At 46.5% G+C, this 21,803-nt stretch overlaps 1 protein-coding gene across 6 annotated transcripts; it reads right to left on the minus strand.

Moving 5' to 3' along the window:
* Positions 1-1,104: 1,104 nt before the first annotated feature.
* LOC123123772 (protein RRC1) lies at positions 1,105-12,346 on the minus strand. Of its 6 annotated transcripts, none has more exons than XM_044544388.1 (18): positions 12,083-12,346; positions 11,604-11,678; positions 11,372-11,504; positions 11,174-11,219; positions 9,821-9,872; positions 9,605-9,742; positions 9,200-9,319; positions 8,936-9,101; positions 8,704-8,816; positions 8,504-8,575; positions 5,143-5,364; positions 4,775-4,833; positions 4,607-4,685; positions 4,359-4,496; positions 3,517-3,741; positions 2,655-3,439; positions 2,341-2,516; positions 1,105-2,141 (listed from the first exon to the last, which is right to left on the minus strand). In XM_044544388.1, the coding sequence occupies exons 2-18, from the start codon at positions 11,661-11,663 to the stop codon at positions 1,879-1,881; spliced, it is 2,847 nt and encodes a 948-aa protein (XP_044400323.1). In that variant the 5' UTR covers positions 11,664-11,678; positions 12,083-12,346; the 3' UTR covers positions 1,105-1,878. The 6 variants fall into 6 exon arrangements, with proteins under 6 accessions (XP_044400323.1, XP_044400314.1, XP_044400331.1 ...); XM_044544379.1 differs by having other exon boundaries at positions 9,605-9,745; XM_044544396.1 differs by lacking the exon at positions 12,083-12,346 and having other exon boundaries at positions 9,605-9,745; positions 11,372-11,494; positions 11,604-11,653.
* Between the last annotated feature and the right edge of the window lie 9,457 nt (positions 12,347-21,803).

Here is a 21,803-nt window from a genome sequence, read left to right on the forward strand (position 1 = left end):
AACATGTGTACATGTACGTAGGTCTGGGTTTCATATGCAGTACATGTAGTGTCTGTATCCCTCTGTATGTATGTGTATTTTAGGAGACAAGATACCGGTCGCATCCCTTGTACCTATATATATGTGCCTAGTGCTCGATCAATGAGATATCGATGCACCAAATCATTCACTACACGAATGAAGATCCTTGGCGTAAGCGGCAAATAGGCTAGGAACCTCATCAGCTCATCTCGTTTGGTGCAGCTATAGTGATATTTTTACCACAACACAGTAACGGTGTGCTTGCCTTTTCAAGATAAAAAAGTTGTACTCCGTACTAACTTTTGGGCATCGACTCCGTGTTTAAAATTTAAATGATGCCTCTACTAATCCACAGGTGCAAGTATGATATGTGACTGTCGATGTATATATTGGTTTTGTGCATCCTTTGATGCAGTGCAGAGGCCGCGGCTATCCCTTTTTGAAAAGAAAAACATGTGGGCGTTTGGCCTTCTGGTGAGGGGAAAGGGGCGGCCACTGGAAAAGGCTCAAATCGAGAAGATGCAGCAACAGAACATAGTGCGCATGCAGAGCAAACCACAGCTTGTTGCACATTCTTGCCACATGCGAGCGTGGAGTAGACGCAGCTCGTGCGGGGAACCATACATGGATCGATTGCAGAATATATCCAGCCATCGATTGTATGATCCGAGCTCCAATTGCGCAGCTCATATGAGTGGAAAGATTGTCAAAGGAGTGTTGATCAATCACATTCCCACTGGCACTCCCAAGTTCTCATGCCAAGAGGATTTTTATTCTACTCCCTCCGATCCAGGGGAGTATAAAAATGTGTACATTTTTTTTAGTTGAATCTTGTGTATATAAACATATTCGTTAAGCAATATATATACATATTTAATTCCCCGCAGATAAAAAATGTAAATTAATGCTGTTTTCTGACGAGCGTTGCAACAGGACTACAGAGGAGGATCTTACAATTATATACACGTAACGTCAAGTATAATGATTCAGCCAGATGCGGCACAGAGAACTACGCTCGCCTGAATTTACAGCATCCACAAATTAGGTTCAAAGAAATGAGCTCCAGCCTGAAAAAAAATATAATCAGCCTAAAAAAGAAACGAGCTTGAAAATTAAGCATCCACAAACAATACGACCAATTAACCATGCGCAGAAGAATGCACCAGCAAGTTAAACAACCTGCCATGCTGGGCCCTTCAACCAGATTAACCGAAATGTTAAATGGAGGAGTTGAGGCAGCAGTAGCACCATGCTAATTCTAAGCTGAATCCTACAGGGGTTAAACAACAAGATCGCCAGAGCAAATCCATAGCAACTTGTCAAAGTTTATTAGTTGCAGCCATGCCACGAACTGACAGCATTTCATTCAGTGTTGCTTGATCAAAGTACTTATGTTTCACAAACTACTGTTCCTTGATACTACAAAAACAGGTCCTGCCATTCATTAGGAGCACAGCCTAAATCCTCAAATCCGCTACAAGTGGGTCCTTGAGCAGGCCATGCGCACCCATTTACATGCGGCGGGTATTGGCGGATGCAGCCCAGCTCAAATATTTCCTTTCTCAAGACACTTATTCAGCCAAAGGACAAGTGCACAACAGGGAGATCTTCAAGTATCAGGGTATGTATGTATGTTATGGCAGCTAAACTTACCCTACCAATATTTTGGTCATGTCCAAAACGCTGGCCTTTGTTTGCATGGCTACCAACTAGGAGCAATTGGCATGCCAATGCCTTTTTGGTTACTCTAGCTCGTTTTCCTTGCCGATGTTGGCCAACTCATGGGCAACCACAAGGTCAACCAAAATTTTGGCTAGCCAAATATTTGGTAGGGGCTGGAACCAAACATACCCTCAGTCACCTCCCCTTTCTCCTGTCCTTTTCTCTTTCTCTGCTTCTATCATGGTGATCATCCTTCTCTCGGCCTGAACTTTTCTCGCGTGCCCTGTCTCTCCCGACATCATTACCATGCAATCTGTCTCTGCTGCGATTGTGCTCTCGGTCTCTATCCAGTGATGATTTCCTTGAAGGACTATGGCTCCTACTTGGGCTGTGAGGCCGCTTCTTGGAAGAATCGCGTGCATCATCATACCTTCCTTTCCGGTCCGATGGTATTCTCTCTGCAAAACAGAAGTACATTTCTTTGTAAAAACATGCACGTACTGGACTAGGTTGAGGGCTACAGCATGGCTCATTGTTATTATCAGATAAGCTATTACGTGAAGCAACACAATAAGTATCAAGGATGGAGATGCTCCAAAGAAACAGAAATGCAGTTATCAGAAGACAGGGTTATCCCCTTGCGGCCTTCTTACATACCGGAAGAGCGCCTGTTGTTTGCCCCATCTACTGAAGAAGACAACCCATATTCAGATTGAAGACGCCTACGGTGGCTGGCAACCTTCCTCTCAAGCTCCTCCATGTTCCACAAACCCTTCTCCTCAAGAGATTCACGATACTGCATGACACCAATCTCAATCTGCCTCAGCTTCTGCCTGCAGATCAGAAGGTGTATCGACTAAGCAAAAAAGAATGTGAAACACTAATGACGACATGACTGAATATTTGGAGCAAAGAATGTGAAACACTAATGACAACATGATTGAATAATTGGAGCGGGTGAAGTGGGATACCTATGCTCTTCATCAACAATTGTATCTGGATGATGAATTGTGTGATCAGTACTAATTTCTGTTGCATCAGCTTTCCCAGGATCACCAGCAATATCACTTCCAGATGAATAGCTCAACCCCAATCCTTGACCATCTTTTCTATCTTCATCGCCGCTGCCATCATCCTCTCGATTCCATTTAGAAGCTGGTAAGATGGGATCAGCTCTCTGCTTCTTGCTTGGAACTTGTTTCGGTTCAGCAGATGCAGATTTTCCATAGTACTTTTGACCTGTGTGACGAGAGAGACCCAGCATATCTGATTCATCATCAACAGTACCTTCTCCAGGTCTCGAAGCACTATGCGCATTCAAACCAATATCCTCTCTCCCAGTTCTATGAGGTTCTCCTTGTCCATATTTCATGTCGACATCTTTCTGATATACTCGCTCCTTCTCAGCCTCCTCCAGGCTGAGCAACCTGGCAACCATCATCTCTTTACCACCACATAGTGAGAGGCCATTATGTCTACAACGACGTTCAAGCTCAGCAAGCGGAAGCCCTAACAGCTCCTTCGTCGCTGCTGCCTTTCCTGTGACCAGGGCACCATCTTCATCAAGCCTAAATCCATTATTACCATCCTCAGAGCTAGTTTTCTTTTCAATTTCAGGTGCATCACCACATAGAGAGTGGAAAGGGGTGACCCCAGAGTTGCCTGGCCTAAGAAAGGTAGCTTTCAGCCCATTCAGATATGCATCAGAAAACAGAAACCAGTCTGCCCATACTTGTAGAACTTTCAAAACCCTCTCCTGCAGAAAGTAATAAATGAGTGTTATTATGTAGAAACATCAAGGGGGAAAATGAAACCATGCTACTCAACAAATACCTTCAGAGCTTCAGCAGTAATCCTTCCTGTAATACTGCGATACAAGTCATTGAAGCTCTCCATGACATCAGGTATAGCAGCCTCAAACTTGGTCCGAAACGCAGAAGCATTCTTCACGGGAGCACTACTGTTATGAAGGATGTCGGACACTAGCATAAGCCTTGCAACCTTGGTGGGAATAGATGTCTCCTTAAGTGTCAAAGATTCTGCAAGAACCTCGACAATCTATACAAGGGGAGACTCGGTGAGTTTTTATTCAATGTGAACTATAAAATAAAATTGAAGTATACATCACTATGCAGTAGGCCTCTGAAGTGCAATTTGCAACAAACAAATGGCATGTGCGATTATGTAAGAGTATATGACCAGATGATGGTCCCAATAGTAAAATATATACATCAATCTACATGTTACAAATTTGATCGGCTTCTCCTTTCCTACTCTCCTTAGACAACACCAAATCCCATCAAAACGTATATGCTTGAGACAGATAGTCTGTGCAGAGTAGAATGAATCTCGGTCCACAACCACAAGATTTGACTCACAATGATCAAGCTATTAACTGATCTTGTGAATTGTGACAAGCTGTAGAATGTTTCACGTAGAGTAACTGAGACAGAAAGGAAAAATAGCAGGATGCATGAAATAGAATCAATCAACCAGAACGAATTCATAATTTTAAGCTAAAGGCAAAAGGAAAAGAGGAAATGTCAACTGATAAGGTCAAATATACTCCCTCCGTCCCAAAATAAGTGTCTTCAGTTTAGTACAAATTTGTATTAGAGCTAGTACAAAGTTGAGACACTTATTTTGGGAAGGAGGGAGTACAAGGTATGCATTACCTCTCCAGCAGCATCAGCATTATCTAACGCAAATCCCATGGCCTCCTTTATCTGACTCCTTTCTAATGTCAATGCGCGTAGCATGTCCTCAAATTCATCACGCTGTGAATCAGTCAGTGTACGCTCCACTTCCGCATGCTGGGAGACGAAACACAAATTAATCAGGTAACTGGACCAAAGCATTTGCACCATCTAATAAAGGCAAAGTACCAAAAAGAAGTCTCTGCTAAGGTCCAACCAAACCTTACCCTGCTTCTACCAGCTGCAAAAGTAGATTCTTTTTCATGATTAGGACTTCGGCTGGATGGCAAAGCAGGTGGAACCCATCTAAAATAACATATTTAATACAACAATGTCACCAGATAGTCAATAAGCACAGGACCAACACATAAAAGAATATCATTGTGCACACATACCTTGCACTTCCAGTAATCATGATAAATGGTTCGGTTCGCCATCGTTGTAAAGTATCGCCCTGCATTTGAGTATCATAAGCAATTAAACATTAGTGTTATATCAGCACAGTGATTCCCATATATAATACCAAATTCTAGAGAGCAAGCTGAACAGAACATAATCAGGAGGTCGAAGGACATAAACTTTATTAAACAATACATTATTCATTTCAACCAATCAATAGGCCATCACTGAGCAAACATATATACTGGAAAATGTCATATGATAAAATATGTGTCTGTATGACAACCGATACAAACAATCTTCTATTGATAGATCATAGAGGAGATGGCATTAAAATTGTAGCAAGATAAACAACAGTGGATACCTGAGCAAAGGAATATAACCTCCAGACATAGTATGTGTGCTCTTTCGATTTAAGATCAAACAAGAAGTTAAATAAAGAATTCCCTCGTCCTCTTTCCATTATAGCTTGTTCAAAAGCACATCCACCATCAAGTACATGCAGAGCCATTGTGTCAATCACATGCCTAAGATGTGAATCATCTGGTGGAGCAACTACTATATCAGGAACATTTGGAGTAAGGACCTGTTAAACAAAGTGAATCCCCGGAGTGGAATTAGAATTGAGGAAAATTAACTAAACAAACTAACATCTAAAATTATTACCAAAGAAAAACTTCTTATATTATTTCTAGGCCTATAAGATCCTAAAGAACGTAGCTGGCAGAGTTACATACTGTTATGACCGGCATGTTAGGGGCTTAGCCCAGTTAGTTGTGGCCCAGTCTATCTTATCGTTATTAGGGGCTTAGCCCAATTATCGTTATTAGGGGCTTGGGAGTCAAGTAAACCTCTCTATATAAGGAGAGGAGATGTATCAATCTAATCAAGCAAAGAAGCAATCATATTTGCTCGGCTTCCTTAGGGAGCCGGGAGACCTAACTCTAGCCGCCTCCTTCCCTGCGTCATCTCCCTCTCAGCCGCCGCCTCCTCGCGCACGACGGCGCCCAGCCGCCGGCGGCCGCGAGTTTGCCCACGACCAGCTCCCTCCTTCCCCTACCACCTCCGTCCTAGACCCGGTAGAACCCTAGTTTCTACTAGTTTGGTATCATGTAGCTCAGTTCCGATCATGTCTTCGCCGCCGCCCACCCCGTCGCTTCCACTGCCGACCGGCACCACCGCACCGCTGCCAATCTCCACCGCGCCGCTGCCCTCCCCGTCCGCGCCGCTGGTCGCATCCTCCAGCGCCGCCACCGTCCAGATGCCGGCACCTTCCACCACACCACCGGCCGCCGCCTACACCCCGGAGGAGATCACCGGGGTCCTCAACGACCTCGTCACAGCCGTCCAGGAAATCCGGCTGTACCTAACCAGCCCCTACGGGACGCCGCCACCCCCACCGTGGTACTCGCCGCATCCAGGGGCCTCCGCGGCGTTCGCTGGGACGCTGCCCGCCGCCCCGCAGTGGCCGCAGTGGTCGGCGCCGGTTTCCGACGCGCCTCCAGCGCCCATCGCCGCCTCCGCGCCGCCGTGGCTGCCATGGCAGCCGCCGCACCAGGCGGCCTTCGCCGCGCTCGTCGGGCCACTGCAGCAGCCGCTGCAGCTGCCATCCCTCGCCACCACCGCCCAGCCCTGGCTGCAGTGGCAGCCGCCGCTCCTGGCGGCCTCCGCCACGCCCGACGCTCCGCCGCAGCAGCCACCGCCGGTCAGCTCCAGCCCCGCATCGACCGCACCGGCGGGAGTTCCGCTCCACCAAGTCCGGTTCCCGTCCTCGCCGTCCCCGCTACCGGCTTGGTTGACCGAGTCGTCGTCTCAGCCGGTCTACACGATGGCCTCGGGGCCGCCGCACGTGCCGTCACAGCAGGCGCAGTACGGCGGGTCCTCCAGTTCCGCGGGTCCCTACGTTGGCCTCGACGCAACGCAGTTCCACGGGGGGCCCCTGTGATCACCGACCCAGCGCCGCTGCTCGGCACCGCTGAGCCGTACCCCCACGGCGGTCATACCCAAACAGTGCCGCGCTTCGCCAAGCTCGCATTCGCCACCTACGAAGGCACCGAGGACCCCCTCAACTGGCTTAATCAGTGTGACCAGTTCTTCCAGGGGCAACGTACGCTCGCGTCGGACCGCACTTGGCTCGCTTCATATCACCTCCGAGGCGCCGCACAGACTCGGTCTTACGCTCTCGAGCAGGACGAGGGCGGCATGCCTCCATGGGAGCGTTTTCGCGAGCTTTGCCTCCTTTGCTTCGGGCCGCCAATACGCGGGAGCCGGCTGGCGGAGTTAGGCCGTCTTCCCTTCACCTCTATTGTGCAGGAGTTCACAGACCGCTTTCAGGCCCTGGCATGCCACGCGCCCGGCGTGACGGCTCGCCAGCGGGCTGAGCTCTTCGTCGGCGGTCTGCCGGATCATATCCGCGTGGACGTGGAGCTGCAGGGACCCCAGGACCTCCAGAAGGCCATGTACTATGCCCGCGCGTTCGAGCGCCGCGCGGTGGCCATCCAACAGGCGTCACCGCCCCGGGCCGCTGGGCCGCCACCCTGGTCGGACATTCCAGGCAGGGTCGTCCTGCTCAGGCTTCCGCGGCACCCCTCGCCGCGACCGCGGGGCGCCCGTTCCGCTGGCTCACACCGGCCGAGCAACTCGAGCGTCGCCAACAAGGGTTGTGCTTCAACTGCGACGAGCCCTACGCGCCCGGCCACGTCTGTCTGCGACTCTTCTACCTGGAGGTTGCGGACTACATTGAGGAGGACGCCGCTGCAGCCGGGCTCGGCGACCTGCCCGCCCCAGCTGCCGCGGAGGTGTTTGGCGACGGTTGATCACCTCAAGGAGTTCCGCAAGCGCTTTCCCGCCTTCCAGCTCGAGGACGAGCTGTTTGTGCAGGCGGGGAGAAATGTTATGACCGGCATGTTAGGGGCTTAGCCCAGTTAGTTGTGGCCCAGTCTATCTTATCGTTATTAGGGGCTTAGCCCAATTATCGTTATTAGGGGCTTGGGAGTCAAGTAAATCTCTCTATATAAGGAGACGAGATGTATCAATCTAATCAAGCAAAGAAGCAATCATATTTGCTCGGCTTCCTTAGGGAGCCGGGAGACCTAACCCTAGCCGCCTCCTTCCCTGCGCCATCTCCCTCTCAGCCGTCGCCTCCTCGCACACGACGGCGCCCAGCCGCCGCCGGCCGCGAGTTTGCCCACGAGCAGCTCCCTCCTTCCCCTACAACCTCCGGCCTAGACCCGGTAGAACCCTAGTTTCTACCACATACAAGAGTGCTGGTGAAAAAGGATTCAATCCATAACCGAAATAAGAGAGCCCACCCAGAACATATAACGTAGTGAACATATGTGAAAGGGCTAAAGAATTTATGTGCCAACTTAAGAAAGATGGCAAAAATATTACTCCCTCCGTCCCAAAATAAGTGACTCAACTTTGTACTAACTTTGTACTAAACTTAGTACAAAGTTGAGTCAGTTATTTTGGGACAAAGGGAGTACATGTTAAATTGTATGCAGCAGGGCAACTTATGAACTCTCTTGGCCTATACAACTCAAGCACTTAGATATTTCCTGAAAAGGGAGCTCAAACGAGCAGCGTTATGATACCTCAAAAGGTCCATCTCAAAGAAAACGTGGATTTTTTTAATGATTTTACTTTTATGGTTACACAAATAGCATGGATATCAAGAACAGTATGCCACACAAGGACAGATGTATATGTAAGAGATCACCAACCAGCTCTGAGGTTTGTTGTGCAACCGATGCAACAGGTGGACCTCCAGGACCAGATATGATTACAGTACCACCCTGTATATCGAAGAAAAATAAGGAGGTTGTACGACTCAAAATACCAAAGACATGTCATCTACCTAAAACTTCCAAAAAATATATAAGAGTGAGCTGCACATAGAAATTTTTGAAATGAAAGAAGCAACCTCCTTGTTTCTGATTGCCATATGTCCTGGAGGAGGAGCAGGCAGTGCTTGTGATGGAAGAGCAACAGATTTGCCCCACCCAATCTTCAGCTCATAGTCGTACACAATAACACCTGCATTAAGTAATTTAGTAAACTGAAAACAGGAATATAAGTAATTTTAAAAAGTACGGAAATGTTACTATTTTAAGGTCCTATAACATGATCCCAACTACATGGAAGTGCACAGTAACCTTGCATTTCATCCTTGGCTGCCTGTCCTTCTGCTCTATTCATGAATGCAACAAACCCACAATTTCTTTGCCTTCTGCGTTCTTCTTCTGTTCGAGGCCACATAATCTTGACGCTAGCGATAGGTCCAAACCGACCAAATGTCCTCAAAAGAAAATTCTCATCCACCTAACATCATATGGTATATAATGCATGGTAAGCTAACTATGATGCCTATGCACTTAAAACTGTGTCTAGACAGAACATGTACGGTGGGAAAAATCAACCTGAGGAGAGAGATTGCCAACATATAAGTTTGTGGTTTGTGGATCCCCATCATCAAATGATCCTGGTATTCTCCCACTGGGGTCAAATTCATCTGGTAGTTCATCAAAATGGCTAGAGGACTGCAGGAAAATCTTCAATCGTCAGTACAGCAAATACAAGGGCAAACCGCAGAGATTCTGAGAGAAAACAATTAGGAGAACCAGTCAACAGATTTATCATATTTAGCTGGAAACTTATTTAGAAAATGTTTATCAATGTTGACTGGCAGGGTTGGTTTTCTACATTCTATTTGACAAGAATACTTCAGCATGCTAAATATAATCAAAACTGCCCTATGGATTAGTTTGATATTATGTCTAGTGGAAAGAACCAAAAGATCAACTTTAACATAATATAATACCTACCGCGGAGGTGTTACCGTGTCGACCGTCACGTTCTTGATTACGCCTTTCCCGAAGCTCTTGCTCAAACTTGAGTTCCTCCATGAACTTATCTATTGCCCGTGGCTTTCCTTTTTCCTTTTCCTTCGGCCGCTCATCTTCCTTCTGTCAAGATAATGCTCAATCAAAGAACCATACTGACCGCTGAGCCAATCATAAGAACTATGAAAGTGCGCTAACCTTTTTGTCCGGCTCTTTCCCAAACGATGGCGGCAAAAAAGATGGAACATACCTGGATAATGATATGACGTATATAAGGTATGTATTGAGCTCATAAGTCAGATTATGCTGCATATCATTTGTACACATATATGTCATGGGGTTACAGATAACAACAACGGCGAAAGGATAGGAGCAATACAACCAAAATAAATACTTACTTCACTCTCTACAGGGGTACTTTGGATATTCTCATTAAATTAATGACACTTTGGCAGGTTTTCTCTATTAAATCATGTCGATCCAGTACACACACATAGTTATTTCGTCACAAGTAAAGCTCCGTCCGACATTGCAACGGCTTTTCAGAAGTACCTAAGGCCGTGCTTGGCATCGGTGTAATGTAATAGCATGTATTTAACTTACAGGTGCATCTTACCGGACACTGAGCAATTTCCGGCCGGAAACAAACCAACAGGACGAGACATGCATTTTTTACAGGGGTATTTAAAAGGAAAACGATAATCCAAACAGTGCCTAAATGTTTCCACCTTTTTATGACATCATACACCTTTGAAGCCATGGTAACAAAATCATATCAGACCATAACCTATGGCGCAGCAGCCATGAAGTGGCCCTAAATCTAGACTAGTTGTTAAGCTTAATATGTTGGTTTTCACGCAATTATGAGAAATTCTCTGCAACGCTGCCCGTGATAAAAACATTTGTAATAATCTGAAAAATGTTCCTTTATTGTGAAAAATACTTCCACATTGTTCTGATGCATTTGGTAGTTATTACAGTAATACCAACAAATACAACATGAGACATCATTATATTATTATTCATATATGTTCACAAATTTACAGTCATCTCACAATTAATAACAGTTTACATGGATGTTTCCGTGGTTGGTGTCTCCATGACTCCAGAGAGTCATTGCCATGGTACTAGTGTACTAAAAAAACTGCTAAAAATAAGTTCTGTAACATCATCATCATCTTAAGCACTATGTCAGCAACAAGGAATTGCTCTGTCAAGAAGGCACGGCTATAGTTAGCACAACAGCATAAATGCAACTGAGGATGTGGGAGTGCAATACGAGTCATGAAATGAGGATGTGGTTGTGCAAGACAGTTTTCTTCTTCCGACCACTATTTCAAATGCATCAAGCACTTGGCAATAAAAGGTATATGAACGAATAATTCATGAATCATAATTGTAAGGTATAATATCACATCAAGCGTGTAAAAATTGCTCATGCTTGGTCTCAAAATTCTCAGTTCTGATCATACTGGCACATGACTTCTAAAGATGTAGCTGTGCTGCCACAGGATACAATCTTCTAGAAATCAAGTATTTTTTGCCGTTTACCTACTGCCCTTCTTTGGAACAGACCACCCATCTTTGGACTTTCCACCTGTCATTGCCGAATGAGTAAAAATGGCGGCCTCTTGATTAATTGGAGCAATAAAAGAAATAGTGCATATATCCATCATGATTGATACTGAAACTGCAAGGTGCAAAGGCAACTATGACGAAGTATAGTAAAATGAAACCACTATCACTAACCTTCAGAATCAGCTCTCAGCTTGGCATTGGGATCAATCACGCCCCCACGGACAAACTTTGATCCAGATGTGCTTTCACCCTTGAATGACTCAACAAACTCCGCATAGACGCGTGCCGCTTCATCTTCCTCCCTCTTATAGCATACCAAAATCAGATATGAACGAAATTTACATGTAGAAAAAGATGGGCGTGTCTCAGAATAAGTTAAAAGGGACTTGAACCCCTGCCTGACCTTCTTCCTCGCCTCCTCATTCTCCTTATGACGGTTGAACGGAACTTTCTTCGAACTCATCTGTAGTTCTGGACACTGTCATACAATCATCACCAGAACATCAGAATCTGAGCACGCATAAATGTTTCTACCACCCTATATGCGATCTTAATCACTGCAGTCACTCTTGATTCCCAGATCCCAGCGAGCACAGGTAGACACAGCACTAGTACACACAAATTTACGCGCATGTGACCTATCAACAGCAGGCGCAAACCACGAGGTCGAGAAGAATCGCGTGCGAGTAACCTAAACCCTAACTCATTCGAACCCTCGAAATACTGGGGAACAAGCTGCTATTGCAACAAACCGAGCCGAATCCACAGATAACTGGATGGGTTTGCGTATCTTGGAGGAGTAATGAGGTTATGAGGGTATTGTGATTGCTCGCAGCAACAAACAAAACACTCCTAGAACAATCGAGAGAAATATTTTCGTACCAGCAGAAGGAATCGGCTTGGATGGATCTCCTGAATGTTCCACTCCAAGCTTGGAACAGTGGAAGTGGCGCCGCTTCGCTGGGAGGAAGCTCGGGGACTTCACTACAGCCGCCGGCGAACAGCGGGGTCCGGCGGCTCGGGGGTCGGCCAAGAGAGGGAAGGAGCCTGGGACCTGAGAGGAACGGCAGGTTCAGAATCAAAGCCACCTGCACCGTCCGATTAACATCCAGTTAACAGATCAAGGACATGCCAGCGTGGTGATTGGTGACTGGGAGTCGGGGCCACACGGTAGATAGCCAAGTAATTTAACAGAGGTAAATACACTCAAAGTCTAGAGCAACTCCAACCGCCGATACATTTTGTCCGTACGTGTTTGTTTGGGTCGAAACGGATAGAAAATCGACCTAACACGCCGACCCAAACAAACCGAAATCACTAGTGTTTTTTTAAGGAAAACCGAAATCATTAGTTGAGGAGTACTCGTTGCGAAGATCACTCTAACCTCCTCAGGTTACGACAAGTGACGCGTTGCATATGCGCCACTTGTCGTAACCGGGGAGTTTTCCTTTTTTTTCTAGATCTGTTTATTCAAGATTTGTTTATTCAAAACGTTTTATCTCTTAAACCATGCGTTCAAATTTCAAACCGCTTTCACCGTTGGATTCCTCGCGTCGAGATCTTTAAAACTAAATCCCATGTTGATATGTTTTGACGATCTTTTTTACCAAAAAAATGGACGAAAAAACCGAACCGGGAGCACAGGGTTTTCCTCTTTCCGAAATAGGCACGCCCGTGTCTCTCACGAAATCACAACCGTGCCTCTCACGGGAGCAAAACCGTGACTCCCGCGGAAGGAAAAAAAAGGAGAAAACGTGGGTTTTTTCATTTCCGAGGAGGCACGACCGTGACTCTCGCGAAAGCACAACTGTGCCTCTCGCGGAAGCAAAATCGTGACTCTCGCGAAAGAAAAAAACGGAAAACGCGTTTTTTTCGTTTTCGAGAGGCACGGCCGTGACTTTCTCGAAAGCACAATCATGCCTCTCGCGGAAGCAAAACCGTGTCTCTCACGAAAGAAAAGAAAAACAGAAAATGTGTTTTTTTTGTTTCCGAGAGGCACGGCCGCGACTCTCGCGAAAGCATAACTGTGCCTCTCGCGGAAGCAAAACCGTGACTCGCGAAACAAAAAAAGACAGAAAATGTGTTTTTTTTGTTTCCGAGGGGCATGGGCGTGACTCACGCTAAAGCAAAATCATGCCTCTCGCGGAAGCAAAACCGTGACTCTCGTGAAAAAAAACGCTTGCACAAAAAGAAATTTTTCAAAAGAAATTTGATCGAAAAGCTAAGGAAGACCGGTGGAAAACCAAAACGTCGAAAAAAACAGGGAAAACCATTAAGAAGCCGAAAACGCGTGCGGAAAAATAAAAAAATCCGGAGGGAGCGTCCAGAGCGTGACACGTGGTGAATGGCTTAAAGCGCGCCAAGTGGCGCTGGTAGTTGCGAGGCTCCAGAAGAAACGCTCGTTAATTAGTTGCTCTCCAAGCAAACTCTCGTCTGTTTTTCGTCCGCTGTGCGACCTATTTCATGCCCAAATTTGGGCCTCGTTTGCGTCGGCGCGGACACGAAACGGATTTGTGCGATGCTCGTCTAGTCCTTCCATGGCCCACCAGTTGGCGGCATAGCCACCCTATTTCCCTCTCTTTCCCAAAAAAACTACCACTCGCTCGCGCTCCCGCACGCTCGCCATGGACGACCCATGCACCCTCAACGCCGCCGTCGGTCGCCTTCCTCGCCTCCACTAAAGGCAAGCCCCGTGTCGCCCGCAAGACACCGGCGTAGAAGAAGAAGAAGTCGTTAATGGACGAACAGCGGGTTGTGCAGTTGAAAGTGCAACTATCCCTAGGTAGTTTTGGTAATTCCTAACAACATATAGCTCATTGAGCTAACATCATTCCAAGATAAATATTTCAGGAAAGCTCAATGAATGGCATGGCATGGATGAGGAAAGTGGATCCCTCAAAATACTAAGGACAAAAGGATTGGCTCAAGCTCAAAAGCTCAAGACTCTACATTTTATATTTTAGTGATCCAAGATCACATTGAGTCTATAGGAAAAGTCAATACTATCAAGGAGGGATGAGGTGTTGCTTGATGAGTTTCTTGCTTCAAGTGCTTAGTGATATGCTCCAAAAACCCTCAACTACTTTCTCATATCCACATATGGCCTAAACCTAAAGTCAAACTCGGCCCCACCGATTCTTTCTATCCGGCGCCACCGAGTTCAGATGTCATAGCCACTGCCACAAACCCTAGGAAAATCGGTCTCACCGATAGGGATCTCGATCTCATCGAGATGGGATTGTAATCTCTCTGTTTCCATTCTAACGTTTCGGTCTAACCGAAGTGAGCGATCGGTCCCACCGATATTGCAATGTAAACTCTCTGTTTCCCTTTCGTAACATTTCGGCCCCACCGAAAAGAGCGAATCGGTCCCACCGAGTTTACCTGACCAACTCTCTGGTTAGCTTATTACCAAAATCGGTCTCACCGAGTTTCTATAATCGGTCTCACCGAGATTATGTTATGCCCTAACCCTAACCACATCGGTCCTACCGAGTTGCATGTCGGTCCCACCAAAATCACTAACGGTCACTAGGTTTACTAAATCGGTCTGACCGAGATTGTTGATTCGGTCCCACCGAGATTGGTAAATTGTGTGTAACGGTTAGATTTTGTGTGGAGGCTATATATACCCCTCCACCTCCTCTTCATTAGTGGAGAGAGCCATCAGAACAAACCTACACTTCCAACTTACCATTTCTGAGAGAGAACCACCTATTCATGTGTTGAGGCCAAGATATTCCATTCCTACCATATGAATCTTGATCTCTAGCCTTCCCCAAGTTGCTTTCCACTCAAATCTTCTTTCCACCAGATCCAAATCCTATGTGAGAGAGTTGAGTGTTGGGGAGACTATCATTTGAAGCACAAGAGCAAGGAGTTCATCATCAACACACCATTTGTTACTTCTTGGAGAGTGGTGTCTCCTAGATTGGCTAGGTATCACTTGGGAGCCTCCGACAAGATTGTGGAGTTGAACCAAGGAGTTTGTAAGGGCAAGGAGATCGCCTACTTCGTGAAGATCTACCACCAGTGAGGCAAGTCCTTCGTGGGCGACGGCCATGGTGGGATAGACAAGGTTACTTCTTCGTGGACCCTTCGTGGGTGGAGCCCTCCATGGACTCGCGCAACCGTTACCCTTTGTGGGTTGAAGTCTCCATTGTTGATGTACGATAGCACCACCTATCGGAACCACGGCTCAAAAATCACCGTGTCTCCAAATTGCGTTTGAATTCTCCAAACCCTTCCCTTTACATTCTTGCAAGTTGCGTGCTTTACTTTCCGCTGCTCATATACTCTTTGCATGCTTGCTTGAATTGTGTGAAGATTGCTTGACTTGTGCTAAGATAGCTAAAATATGTCAAAGACTAAAATTGGGAAAAGGTTAAGTTTTTAATTGGTCAAGTAGTCTAATCACCCCCCCCCCTCTAGACATACTTCAAGATCCTACAACAGTCGGTCAAAAGGAAGGGACCGGAAGTACGTGAAGGCTGACAAGCTCAAAGCGGCGTCCGCCGCCCGCCTGGCCACCACCGCACAACAGGAGGAAAACAAGGCCCTCCTCGTTGCGGCAACAAGGGAGGCCCTGCTCTACTTAGTGTTAAACCCAGGCTAGCATGGGCTCATCACCACCGCCGTGGCCGCGGCCAGCATGGGCATGTCAGCCTTTCCTCGTGTTCCACTGCCAGAGTCGTTGCGCACGTCTACCACGCCGCCGATGCCCGGCTTTCATCCCTACCGCGCAAGCCTCCCATTTTCTCTAGGGAATGCTCGCTAGAGGTGAGCATTGTGGCGCCGACCACGCCCCCGCCCATGGCCATCGACCTCAACGCCACCGAGGGCCATAGGAAACGCCCACACGAGATCCTAGCCGACATGCACCCCGATGCCCGCAACTTGTTCGACAGAATGCTGGCCACGAATGATGAGACGGTCCACTCACGGGACGTCCCTCGATGGGCAAATGGCCTTGACATCAAAGATATGGTAGACATGTCGTCCATCTTCATTTCCATTATGCTTGCATGTCCATTTGCCCATGTGCTTGCATGCGATTCATTTGTAGGCATTCCAAGCTTTGGAAGCATTCAAGGCCCAACATGAGAACAAGCCGTTCAACCTCACCCATTGTTGGAATGCTTTGTAGGCATTCCAAGCTTTGGAAGCATTCAAGGCCCAACATGAGAACAAGTCGTTCAACCTAGCCCCACAACGGGTGCCAATTGTCGGGGTTATGATCCTAACAATGAGTACTAGGGGTACGAGAGAGAGGCAGAGCCTAGCTACGACTCAGGTGTAACACCTGGGGTTTTACGAGTTCAGACCTCTCTCAGAGGAGGTAACAGCCCTACGTCTCGTGCCTTGAGGCTTGTTTTCTTTGGGGGTATGATTATAGAGAATGCTTAACCCTTACTCGGGAGGAGGAGGGTGGCTTATATGGAGTGCACCACGGCCTCCTTTACTCCCATGTTGCTAGGGTTGTCAATGCTCATAACTACGACAATTACACATGTAAATAGTCACAACTATGACAGTTACAGGTAACGGTAGCTATGACTATACTTAAAGAATGACTTAGGATTCCCCGACCGTTGCAGCTCTCATCGTGCCTTCATCTCTTTTGTACGAGTGCTGGTAGACATGCCTACTGGAGAGGAGGCGTCCGAGTGTTGTCGAGGTATCCGAGTGGACTTCCAGTTATACGCATCTGAATGCTAATGCGGTCCAGGCACCTACCAATGATGGTGTGGGTCCCTAGGTGGGCCCCGACTGAGAGGTCCTTGACCCTACTGTAGTAGGTGACCTCATTAGGTACCATAGAGCTGTTGGAAATATGCCCTAGAGGCAATAATAAAAGTATTATTATTATATTTCCTTGTTCATGATAATTGTCTTTTATTCATGCTATAACTGTATTATCCGGAAATCGTAATACACGTGTGAATACATAGACCACAATATGTCCCTAGTGAGCCTCTAGTTGACTAGCTCGTTGTGATCAACAGATAGTCATGGTTTCCTGGCTATGGACATTGGATGTCGTTGATAACGGGATCACATCATTAGGATAATGATGTGATGGACAAGACCCAATCCTAAGACTAGCACAAAAGATCGTGTAGTTCATTTGCTAGAGCTTTGCCAATGTCAAGTATCTCTTCCTTCGACCATGAGAGCGTGTAACTCCTAGATACCGTAGGAGTGCTTTGGGTGTATCAAACGTCACAACGTAACTGGGTGACTATAAAGGTGCACTACAGGTATCTCCGAAAGTATCTATTGTTTTATGCGGATCGAGACTGGGATTTGTCACTCCGTGTAAACGGAGAGGTATCTCTGGGCCCACTCGGTAGGACATCATCATATGCGCAATGTGACCAAGGAGTTGATCACGGGATGATGTGTTACGGAACGAGTAAAGTGACTTGCCGGTAACGAGATTGAACAAGGTATCGGTATACCGACGATCGAATCTCGGGCAAGTAAAATACCGCTAGACAAAGGGAATTGTATACGGGATCGATTGAGTCCTTGACATCGTGGTTCATCCAATGAGATCATCGTGGAACATGTGGGAGCCAACATGGGTATCCAGATCCCGCTGTTGGTTATTGACCGGAGAACGTCTCGGTCATGTCTGCATGTCTCCCGAACCCGTAGGGTCTACACACTTAAGGTTCGATGACGCTAGGGTTATAAAGGAAGCTTGTATGTGGTAACTGAATGTTGTTCGGAGTCCCGGATGAGATCCCGGACGTCACGAGGAGTTCCGGAATGGTCCGGAGGTAAAGATTTATATATAGGAAGTCCTGTTTCGGCCATCGGGACAAGTTTCGGGGTCATCGGTATTGTACCGGGACCACCGGAAGGGTCCCGGGGGCCCACCGGGTGGGGCCACCTGCCCCGGGGGGCCACATGGGCTGTAGGGGGTGCGCCTTGGCCTACATGGGCCAAGGGCACCAGCCCCAAGAGGCCCATGCGCCTAGGGAACCCTAGAGGGAAGAGTCCTCGAGGGGGAAGGCACCTCCGAGGTGCCTTGGGGAGGATGGACTCCTCCCCCCCTCTTGGCCGCACCCCTTTCTTGGAGTAGGGGGCAAGGCTGCGCCTCCCCCCTCTCCCTTGCCCCTATATATAGTGGAGGGGAGGGAGGGCATCCACACCTGAGCCCTTGGCGCCTCCCTCCCTCCCGTGACACCTCCTCCTCTCCCGTAGGTGCTTGGCGAAGCTCTGCAGGATTGCCACGCTCCTCCATCACCACCACGCCGTTGTGCTGCTGCTGGATGGAGTCTTCCTCAACCTCTCCCTCTCTCCTTGCTGGATCAAGGCGTGGGAGACGTCACCGGGCTGTACGTGTGTTGAACGCGGAGGTGCCGTTCGTTCGGTACTAGGATCATCGGTGATCTGAATCACGACGAGTACGACTCCATCAACCCCGTTCACTTGAACGCTTCCGCTTAGCGATCTACAAGGGTATGTAGATGCTCTCTCCTTTCTACTCGTTGCTGGTCTCTCCATAGATAGATCTTGGTGATTCGTAGGAAATTTTTTGAATTTCTGCTACGTTCCCCAACAGTGGTATCAGAGCTAGGTCTATTGCGTAGATTCTTTGCACGAGTAGAACACAAAGTAGTTGTGGGCGTTGATGTTGTTCAATATGCTTACCGTTACTAGTCCAATCTTGTTTCGACGGTATTGTGGGATGAAGCGGCCCGGACCGACCTTACACGTACTCTTATGTGAGACAGGTTCCACCGATTGACATGCACTTGGTGCATAAGGTGGCTAGCGGGTGCCAGTCTCTCCCACTTTAGTCGGAACGGATTCGATGAAAAGGGTCCTTATGAAGGGTAAATAGCAATTGGCATATCACGTTGTGGTCTTGCGTAGGTAAGAAACGTTCTTGCTAGAAACCCATAGCAGCCACGTAAAACATGCAACAACAATTAGAGGACGTCTAACTTGTTTTTGCAGGGTATGCTATGTGATGTGATATGGCCAAGAAGAATGTGATGAATGATATGTGATGTATGAGATTGATCATGTTCTTGTAATAGGATTCACGACTTGCATGTCGATGAGTATGACAATCGGCAGGAGCCATAGGAGTTGTCTTTATTTATTGTATGACCTGCGTGTCATTGAAGAACGCCATGTAAACTACTTTACTTTATTGCTAAACGCGTTAGTCATAGAAGTAGAAGTAGTCATTGGCGTGGCAACTTCATGAAGACACGATGATGGAGATCATGATGATGGAGATCATGGTGTCGTGCCGGTGACGATGATGATCATGGAGCCCCGAAGATGAAGATCAAAAGGAGCAAAATGATATTGGCCATATCATGTCACTATTTGATTGCATGTGATGTTTATCATGTTTATGCATCTTGTTTGCTTAGGACGACGGTAGTAAATAAGATGATCCCTTACAAAATTTCAAGAAGTGTTCTCCCCTAACTGTGCACCGTTGCTACAGTTCGTCGCTTCTAAGCACCACGTGATGATCGGGTGTGATGGATTCTTACGTTCACATACAACGGGTGTAAGACAGTTTTACACAGCGAAAACACTTAGGGTTAACTTGACGAGCCTAGCATGTGCAGACATGGCCTCGGAACACGGAGACCGAAAGGTCGAGCATGAGTCGTATAGTAGATACGATCAACATGAAGATGTTCACCGATGATGACTAGTCCGTCTCACGTGATGATCGGACACGGCCTAGTTGACTCGGATCATGTGATCACTTAGATGACCAGAGGGATGTCTATCTAAGTGGGAGTTCATAAGATGAACTTAATTATCCTGAACATAGTCAAAAGGTTTTTGCAAATTATGTCGTAGCTCACGCTATAGTTCTACTGTTTAGATATGTTCCTAGAGAAAAATTAGTTGAAAGTTGATAGTAGCAATTATGCGGACTAGGTCCGTAAACTGAGGATTGTCCTCATTGCTTCATAGAAGGCTTATGTCCTTAATGCACCGCTCAGTGTGCTGAACCTCGAACGTTGTCTGTGGTTGTTGCGAACATCTGACATACACGTTTTGATAACTACGTGATAGTTCAGTTAAACGGTTTAGAGTTGAGGCACCAAAGACGTTTTTGAAACATCGCGAAACATATGAGATGTTTTGAGGGCTGAAATTGGGATTTCAGGCTCGTGCCCATGTCAAGAGGTATAAGACCTCCGATGACTTTCTTAACCTGCAAACTAAGGAGAAAAGCTCAATTGTTGAGCTTATGCTCAGATTGTCTGAGTACAACAATCATTTGAATCGAGTGGGAGTTGATCTTCTAGATAAGACAGTGATGGTTCTCCAAAGTCATTGCCACCAAGCTGTTAGAGCTTCGTGATGAACTATAACATATCAGGGATAGATATGATGATCCTTGAGGTATTCGCGATGTTTGACACCGCGAAAGTAGAAATCAAGAAGGAGCATCAATTGTTGATGGTTGGTGAAACCACTAGTTTCAAGAAGGGCAAGGGCAAGAAGGGATACTTCATGAAACGGCAAATCAGCTGCTGCTCTAGTGAAGAAACCCAAGGTAAAACCCAAACCCGAGACTAAGTGCTTCTGTAATAAGGGGAACAACCACTAGAGCAGAATTACCCTAGATACTTGGTAGATAAGAAGGCTGGCAAGGTCGATAGAAGTATATTGGATATACATTATGTTAATGTGTACTTTACTAGTACTCCTAGTAGCACCAGGGTATTAGATACCGGTTCGGTTGCTAAGTGTTAGTAACTCGAAACAAAAGGCTACGGAATAAACGGAGACTAGCTAAAGGTGAGCTGACGATATGTGTTGGAAGTTTTTCCAAGCTTGATATGATCAAGCATCGCACGCTCCCTCTACCAAAGAGATTGGTGTTTGCGTTGAGCATAGACATGATTGGATTACGTCTATCGCAATACGATTATTCATTTAAGGAGAATAATGGTTACTCTGTTTATTTGAATAATACCTTCAATGGTCTTACACCTAAAATGAATGGTTTATTAAATCTCGATCGTAGTGATACACATGTTCATGCCAAAATATAGTAATGATAGTACCACCTACTTGTGGCACTGCCACGTAAGTCATATCAGTATAAAATGCATGAAGAAGCTCCATATTGATGGATCTTTGGGCTCACTCGTTTTTTTTGAAAAGTTTGAGACATGCGAACCATGTCTATTGGTGTATATGCATGAAGAAACTCCATGCAAATGGACCGTTTTGACTCACTTGATTTTGAATCACTTGGGACATGCAAATCATACCACATGGGCAAGATGACTGAAAAGCCTCGTTTTCAGTAAGATGGAACAAGATAGCAACTTGTTGGAAGTAACACATTTTGATGTGTGCAGTCCAATGAGTGCTGAGGCATGCAGTGAATATCGTTATGTTCTTACTTCACAGATGATTTGAGTAGATGTTGAGTATATTTACTTGATGAATCACGAGTCTGAATTATTGAAAGGTTCAAGTAATTTCAGTGTGAAGTTGAAAGATCGTCGTGACAAGAGGATAAAAGATCTATGATATGATCATAGAGATGAATATCTGAATCACGAGTTTGGCACAGAATTAAGACATTGTGGAAATT

This window comes from Triticum aestivum, chromosome 1B (genome assembly GCF_018294505.1).
Source record: "Triticum aestivum cultivar Chinese Spring chromosome 1B, IWGSC CS RefSeq v2.1, whole genome shotgun sequence".
NCBI classification, from domain to species: Eukaryota; Viridiplantae; Streptophyta; class Magnoliopsida; order Poales; family Poaceae; genus Triticum; species Triticum aestivum.